Source organism: Triticum aestivum, chromosome 7D, assembly GCF_018294505.1.
Source record: "Triticum aestivum cultivar Chinese Spring chromosome 7D, IWGSC CS RefSeq v2.1, whole genome shotgun sequence".
Classification (NCBI taxonomy): domain Eukaryota; kingdom Viridiplantae; phylum Streptophyta; class Magnoliopsida; order Poales; family Poaceae; genus Triticum; species Triticum aestivum.
This window is the reverse complement of record NC_057814.1, coordinates 549277300-549285818: the sequence shown is the minus strand read 5'-3', so window position 1 is coordinate 549285818 and position 8519 is coordinate 549277300. Positions and strand designations below refer to the sequence as shown.

The following is an 8519-nucleotide window of genomic DNA, read 5'->3' as shown; positions in this document are numbered from 1 at the left end:
TTCGGTACTTGATCGGTTGGATCGCGAAGACGTTCGACTACATCAACTGCGTTAACCTAACGCTTTCGCTTTCGGTCTACGAGGGTACTTGGACACACTCCCCCTCTCGTTGCTATGCATCTCCTAGATAGATCTTGCGTGATCGTAGGATTTTTTTTGAAATTGCATGCTATGTTCCCCAACAGCGGCGACGCTCCAGATCCGGAGCTGCCGCCGGTCTCGACCTTGGACTGCTCCGGCGCAATGCAGAGGGCCATCTCCTCCTCGTAATCGAGTTCCGAGCCGGAGTCGCTGCTGGAGCAGCTCATGGTGGTGGATGGGATCGGAACGGGAGAGAGAGAGAGAGAGGAGTGGACGGACGAAGCGAGAGAGGGAGAGAGTGAGCTAGGGTTTGAGCTCGCCGCCCTGATTGGGTTTTTTTGTGGGGTCCGTGGTGGGCCGGGCCTGTCAGGCGGACGTGCCGGGCGTGCCTGGGCCGCCCCATATTCGTCCTATTTTTGGGCTGGATATGAGGGTGCCGGTCAGCCTGAGCGTTTGAGGCCTGTTTGAGAGGTCCGGTTGGGTTGAATTTTTCTGACCGGGCAGTGACCGGGCGACCTGCCCGGGCGTTTGAGACGGGTATGAGAGACCCGGCTATAGACGCTCTTAGGTGATGCCATCTCCCAAATGCTCCCACGATAACATTTCAAAAAATTTTGGAAAAATTGTGGATGTTCACCTTGCATGAATATACAACCCTTAAAAATTCCAGGTTCAAATTCTAAATACACATTGAGAAACAAAAAAGACAAATTCGGATATAAATAGTGTCATTTTGACTTTTGTCTTTTTAACACTATTTTATGCTGGATTTTTCTTTTTCGTTTCTCAATGTGTATTTAGAATTTAGACCAGAATTTCTTAGAAATTGTACATCCATGTGATGTGAACATCCATAATTTTTTCCAGAATATGTTGAAACATATAAATTGAATTTTTTGAAATGGTATCCTAAGGGGTGGTATCATTGATATTCTCCCGGTGCAACGATGCGATCGAGACATAAGGCCAACTCCAACGCACGCCCTCAAATGGCCTGCCCGCATCCGTTTGAAGATAAATGGACAGACAGACCGTCCAATGTGCAGAAGCAATGGACCGTCATCCGTTTTTGTTTGCTTTCGACCTATCCCCGGCCCAAAATTGGGCCGCGTTTGCGGTCAAACGGACACGCACGGACGGAGCGTGGCGCGTGCCCATGTCCTCCCCTGGCCCGCCCGTCGGGGACACATGCGCCCCTTTTTTCTATTCACCTCCCCCCACTCCAGCCGCACCTCCACCCACCCATCGCCCCACCATACCTGTCGCCATCGTCACCATTTTTCCTCGGTCGTGCGTTGTCCAGCATGGCCACGAAGCCCGTCCCCTCCTCTTTCATAGCCCCCGTTTCCTCGACACCCGGAGCTGTCCAATCCCGGCCGCCTGAATTTAGCGCATCCGGCGACCGGATTTGGAGCGGATCCAGCCGGATCTGAGCTCACCCCGGCTCTCGGAGGCCACGCCCTGCCATGGACTGGCCGGGTACCGGACCGCAAAGCCCCGACAACGCCCGCAGGCCGCATGCAGGTACTAACTCCGCCTCTAGGCGCTCGGATCGACCCCGTCGCCGGTTCGCCGGCAAATACACAAACGATCATCGTCCGGGCTCCGTGCTGGCCTAAAGACTCGTCGGCGCACCGTTGGCGCTCATAAAGTGCGACGACTGTCCACGTAAGGTCTTGCACCCCGTGTGTACAACACTGAAACATCTTGGATGGTGTTCGTCAAGTGCGCAAACGATGGAGCATGTGCTAGTTTAGCTTCGGATTCAACTCGTTTTGCTTACACTCAAATATTTTATTGTGTCGGAGGATGCAATTTTTGGTATTGGGATCAATAAGGTCTCGGGATTTGTTCCAGTTACTTTTCTGGAGATATACGGAGGGTGCGTTAATTTGCTTTTGCCTGCTGTACGTATTGCCAGGTCCTGTGATGTGGGCCAGGAAAACGACTTCCGTTAGAGGCTTTGCCGATGAGCCGTGGGTCACGACGTTTCGCCAGTTATGATCCGTGGAACAGGAACATGGCTTTTCTGTTAGTGCGGCCGGATAGAGTTATTGTAGGTTCGTTTCCTCTCTGAAACTTGTAGAGGCGAATCCGGGGTAGGAGACGGCGCCAGGGATGGATTTCTTGATGCAGACTATAAGCGGCTAAGCGATGGAATCTTTGGTTTGGCTTAACTAATTTGGAGTAGGATGTCTGCTAAATATGCTATCTGTTGTGTATCCGTACCAGATCCCCTGTGCTTTAAGAGGTGGAGGACAATGAAGCCCCCCATGGATCTGCCACCTTCCACGGTGGCTGCTTTGGTGGGGAAGCTGGAACAAGCGCCGGCGCCAGTCTTGAGTGTAGGCGCGCAGATCTGGGATGAAGAAGCCGTGGTTGGAGGAAGGAATAACTCACACCCGGTGTCCGCGCAGTCGACCAGCAAGCCCGGGGTGGACTAAGAGGTTAGTGCATAACTGAAAAAATCCTATTGATTTCCACTTGCTTGGTGTGCGTCATTGACATGGAAGTATGTGGTGTTCACAGTTAGTCTACTAGCGGCCTGCATATAGATTTGGGAGCTCCATGGGTGACTTGTGTTAGAAAAGTAATTTTTTTCCTTCCACTTGCGCAACTGTTGGAAACGCCACTTCAGTAAAACTTGATATGTGGGTTTCAGTTGTGGGCAGTAATTTGGTGGATATTAGTCTGTATTGCTATTCTGGCATTGAATAATTTACAGTCTAGTGATGTCACTGTCGAATGGTATGTGGACTTCTATTTAGACATATTTGGGCAGAGTACGGGCCGGCTCAACGGCACCGGTACACTTTGTCCAAATAGGGTGACCACTTTAGAGAAAGCAATAAAGGAATTCGCGGACAATTCCACAGAGAATGTAATTGTGCCGATGATGGGGACAAATTTTCAGATCCTCTGACTTAGCTGAAACGACTATGGGACATCAAATTTATATCACCGGCATGCGCCATCCGGTGGCAGCAAGCAATGCCCATGGACACACAGCGTCATCGGCCCAGAAGGGTGATGCGGCCCAGTCCGACAAAGGTGAAGTAGGAAAGGCGGCGAGGCAGCGCACGTATGAACAAAGTAATCGATTGCCGGGCTGCTTGAGGATGAGCTGTTATGCTCTTGTGTGTGATGCTCAATGTTGTTATGTTCATTTTGCCATTCTGTAATGTACAATTATGTTGCAGCTCAATTCAGTTCCCTTTTGCCACTTGCATCTCACAGTGATGTTCAATTCAGTGACCAAAGTCTCCAAAATTCAGCCCATTCAGTTATAGCATTCATTCACAAAAACCACCACCAAGTGATCTCAATCCCTATTTTCCATCCTCAATTCTGTTATCAGTTTTACAACATCAAGTGATATGCTCCCAAGTTGACAATGTCAATGACCTACTCTCAATTTACACCATCATTGATATGCCCAAAAATATATAGTGCCAATGATCTGCTCTGAAATTAGTTTACAATCTGAAACTCTCCTGTTGTTTCCTGTAAGTCAGTTTACAACCTGAAACTCCGCTGCTTTGCATGTAAACCAGTTAACAATTTGCTCTCAGTTTTCAGGCTAGCTTGGCGTCTCCCATGGCAGCGTGTCCTCGACGAAGTGCTGCATGCGTGGCAGCCGCGACCGTCCTCTTGCGATGGTGCGGGGTCAGCGACGTGGCACTTGCTTGGTGCCTTTCGCGATAGCGACGCAACCTTGCGGCATGGTGCAGCCATGGCAGTGGTCGCCCTCTCTCTTACGATGGTGCGGGCGTGGTAGCGGCAGTCACCCTCTATCTTCGGGGCAGCCATGGAAGTGGCAGTCATCCTCCCAGCAACGAGGGCGAGCAATGGCGACGGCCAGCGAGCGTGTTGTTTTTTGGCCGCACAGCACGCATTGTTGTTACTCATATTTGTTTCCACCTTGCTGATGTTGGATGGCGCATGAACGGTGATGTGAATTGGACGTCCCTCTACTGTAAATGTTTCAATCATATGGTGCCAACACTGGATCTCCTTACAGGAGAAGGTTTTGCTGAGTTTGGCCCGGATGGTGAGTTGACAACCATTGGATGAACATGTGTGACACATGATCATTTACAACGAGGGCTGAATGTATGGCACATGGGCAATGAGATATGGTGGCACGTATCATCTCCATTTTCTGGTACGTGTCCAGACTTGTTAGTTATGATGTGTGCAGGGGAAGAAAGTAATCACAAAACATGTTTAGGAAGAACATGTTGGCTATGAATCCATGGGGACGAGTAAGCACAATAGTTTTTCCAGACTTCTAAGATGTCGACGTGTGATTATGTACAAGTTCAACTCGCTGGTGTGGGCGTGATTTATATGCAACAGTGTGGTGGTGGTGCTGCATGTTGGATTGCAGTTCCATCTCGTCATTAGCTGAACTGAGCTATCTGAATTTGTAGAAACGCACAACTCCTGAATAAGGTTAATGCATGCGTTATGCATTAATGACGGCCCTATGGACATGTGTTGCCCCATGTCTGCTAATTTGTGAAGGAGATTCGTATCAGTTCAAATTTTGAAATACATAGGCAGCAGAATCGAGCAAGACCCATACATAACCACGAGCGGACGGGCATGGCTGCAACTAGTCAGCCCGTTGGTACAGAATCTCGACAGAGAAGGCTCATATCGTAATGCACATCCGAGCCGGTCGACACGGTCTGGACGGCGTCACATTTATTATTTGAAAAGACGTTGGCCAAGGGGACAGAGAACTGGTGTAATACAAAAGGAATACTTCATGCTATACATCCCAGATTGGGAATCTTGGAGGGACTTGACGATGGGGATAATGAGAGCATCTGGGCTCGAGCTCAAAACATCACTTTCGCTCGATGAGACTAAATGCGAAGAAGCAATGTCTACTTCTTTAGACTTGAAGAAGAAAGAAGCACGTAAGATCGAGACTCCGCAGATCAACAATAAATGCATCGAGAAGACACTAATCCAACTTACGAGAGCAGTTATGAAAGCTGGATATCTTCTTGTGGTTCTTGTTTTTTTTTTATCTTGCTATTCTAGTCAAAATTTGATGATGTGCTCCAATGTATCGAAACTCAATGATGAAAATAAAGATATATGTGTTATAAAAAAGTATGCGGACGAGATGCGGCTGAAATATGGTCGTGTGCTGACATGACCTCATCACCACTCTTAAACGAATGAAATCCGGATAAAATGGACGTCCCAATGGGGCATGCGTTGGAGTTGGCCTGGGACGCCCGCCCGCCGGCCGGCCGTCACTCCGCTCAGCTCCCCTCCCGCGGTAGCACGTGACAGTGGCCGTTTCGCGCGGCCGGGGCTGCCGAATACGATCGCGCCGGGCGTGTCCAACGGCGTCGGTGGGCTACCATCGCGCCGAAGTCAGGCTCAGGCGCGCCCGTACGTCCGCCCCGCGGAGCGAAGCGAGAAGAGAGCCCAGGACCAGGATGCGCATCCCACCGACACGGCGCCCCTCGCGTGCACCGGCAGACATCTCTTTCTGCCCCCGATGAACTAACTTCTGACACCCTTTCAAAAAAAAAACTTCTGACACCCTTTCCAAAAAAAAACTTCTGACACTTGCACGCGGGGCGAGACATGCCTGCATACGACCACCACGTCCACGCTGCTGCCCAGCCGGAGCCCAGCGAATCTCTGCGGCGCTCCCCGCCCACCTGCTTTCCTCAGGACGGCCGTTCGCCCAACACCGTATTCACATGCCGCGCTCTCTCTCTGGCTCCCTTCTCACCAGCTCGGTGCACTACGAGACCCAGATCTCACGAGGGGTTGAGAGAGGATTTTTTTATTTAAACACAGCTCCTAGCCATGTAGAAGTACATCAGTCAAATACTTTTTTTTAGTCCGCATATAAGGTTTGGTCAAAGTCAAGCTTTATAGAGTTTGACTAACTTTATATTAAAAAATATAAAAATTCACAATATGAAATCGGTATTATCAGATCAACCATGAAACGTATTTTCATACTATATAGTTTTAGTATTGTAGATGTTTATAATTTTTTATATAAATTTGGTCAAACTTTATGTAGTTTGACTTTGACCAAATCTTATATGCGGAGTAAAAATAAACAGAGCGAGTAAGGGCATTCTGTTCCTGTTTGACGTTGGTCCGAGTAAGAGTAGGTTGAATTGACTTGCCAGCTCGCTCGCATGCGCCGATCCGTGAAGGAGAGGAGTTTTTGGGACCAGTGGAGTGAAGGTGCGACACAAGCTGGCCGGGCTGGCCACATGGCCGCAGCAGACCAGAGTGCTACTCACTCCCTTCGTACGCAGGAGAGTGGAGTCGAGCAGATCGGTCCAGGAGCAATCAATCCTACACTGGGCCGCGACAACAACACTCAAACTCGCATTCGCATGCACGCTCACGCGCATGGTGGCGCATGCATTCAAAACAACAACGTGTCTAAACATGGTTTTTGTCTTTTTTTTTCTTCTTTTTTGCGAATTAAACATGGTTTTTGTCAGCACGCAAGCTACAGCCGATCGCGTCACCGCATCACCATCACCTTCCCATTTTTGTGTGCAACGGCGTGAACCGCCCATCCTATCTTTCCACTTGTGCGCAACGCCGCGAACCGCCCGTCCCAAAATATCGGTGAGGGTGAAGGTTCTCTCGCACTCTCGTTCATGGTGGATTTCCCATTCGCAGTGGATTTTCTCGTTTTCACGGGCAGTGCATTTTTGTAGCACTCCATCTCGCTCTGTACCACCTCACATGGCAAAAGTGCCGCTGATGATGGTTGGTTGATCGATGACCGATCCCAGACTTTTACAGCCAGCCTTTCACTCGGAGCCAAAACCCACCCTCCATCCAACTTTTTCACCCCCCAAAACCCTCATTAAATACACCACCCACGAACCCCACAAAATCACTCCAAGCCTCTGCGCAAGCTCACTCCACTGTCCACTCCACTCCAGTCCACCGCAGCGAGTGTGCGCGAGCAAGCAGCCAAGAAGCGCACACAGGAGATGGCAACGGTGACCACCGGCCTCGTGGCCGCGGCGTCGCTCCTCCTTCTGCTCGCGGGCGGCGCGTCGGCGGCGACGCTGGCGCTGTACAACAAGTGCGGCGAGACGGTGTGGCCGGGCATCCAGCCGGGGGCCGGCAAGGAGATCCTGGCCCGCGGCGGGCTGCAGCTGCTCCCCAACCGCGCCACCTCCATCCGCCTCCCCGCCGGCTGGTCGGGCCGCGTGTGGGGCCGGCAGGGCTGCCGCTTCGACGCGGCGGGGCGCGGCAAGTGCGCCACGGGCGACTGCGGCGGCGCCCTCTACTGCAACGGCGCCGGCGGCGAGCCCCCGGCCACGCTGGCCGAGATCACGCTGGGCGCGTCCGCCGCGGCGCTCGACTTCTACGACGTGAGCCTGGTGGACGGCTACAACGTGGCCATCGACATGCGGCCCTACCACGGGTCCGGCGCCAACTGCCTCCCCGCCGGCTGCGTCAGCGACCTCAACAGCGTCTGCCCCGCCGGGCTCGCGGTCCGCGGCGGCAACAGGGTCGTGGGCTGCCGCAGCGCATGCGCCGCCTTCGGGAGCGCCGAGTACTGCTGCACGGGGCAGTTCGGCGGGCCGCAGCAGTGCAAGCCGACGACCTACTCGCGGCTGTTCAAGCGGGCCTGCCCCAAGGCCTACTCCTACGCGTATGATGACAAGACCTCCATCCTCACCTGCGCCGCCGGCACCTCCTACGTCGTCACCTTCTGCCCCCACCGCCGCTAGACCATGCCACCGCCACGGATCCTGATCCGAACCTGAAGACAGTGGCAGTATGTTGATTCAGTTGAGGCATTGTTGCTGTGTTGTTCTTAGGTTCTTGCTGTCGTTGCGTCCTGTGTTAGTGCCGGGATCGATAATAACAATAGTGGTAGTGGCAGTGAAGTGAACCAGTGATGGTTCGTGGTAGGCCTGGATTGGTATTATAATAGTATGGTCGGGTATAATGGCAGTATATGCAGATCGAACTACTTATATTTTTCATTTGGACTCCCCGGTTGATTCTGTCCCTCATGTGTCCTCGAGCGTACGTGCTTGCATTCATTCATTTTTCCTGCATTGCTAGTATCTTGGATAGATAGATTTCTTGATCGTTCAGATCTGAATGCTTGATCGCTGTACTTTAAAAAGTGTTCTTCAGATCTGAACATTTTTAGCAGTGGGCACTGCTCCTTTCCTTGGGTGAAGACGACTGTCGTCCGTACGGGGCGTCGAGCAGTGCGCCGCACTAGCTATGGAGGGAGCTTTTGTCACGGAACATCATCATAATCGAGGACGTGAAGGATTCGAGGCACCCACTCCTTGTGGTAGCACACTCCAGTTTGTACGTACTCCCGTGCAACCAAGGCGCGGGCCGGAGCGAAACCTCGCCGGGTTCACACAAAGGAACATTTAAATTTTCGCTGTAGG

General features: G+C 51.8%; 1 protein-coding gene and 1 long non-coding RNA gene across 2 annotated transcripts; both read left to right on the top strand.

Annotated features, from left to right (window-relative positions):
- The first annotated feature begins 2036 nt into the window (after window positions 1–2036).
- Window positions 2037–4239, top strand: LOC123166614 (uncharacterized). Its single transcript, XR_006483631.1, has 2 exons — window positions 2037–2528; window positions 3654–4239. It is a non-coding gene; the product is annotated as an uncharacterized lncRNA (long non-coding RNA).
- A 2737-nt stretch (window positions 4240–6976) lies between these two features.
- Window positions 6977–8093, top strand: LOC123166976 (thaumatin-like protein). Its single transcript, XM_044584823.1, has one exon. The coding sequence runs from the start codon at window positions 7086–7088 to the stop codon at window positions 7833–7835; it is 750 nt and encodes a 249-aa protein (XP_044440758.1). The 5' UTR covers window positions 6977–7085; the 3' UTR covers window positions 7836–8093.
- Window positions 8094–8519: the final 426 nt, after the last annotated feature.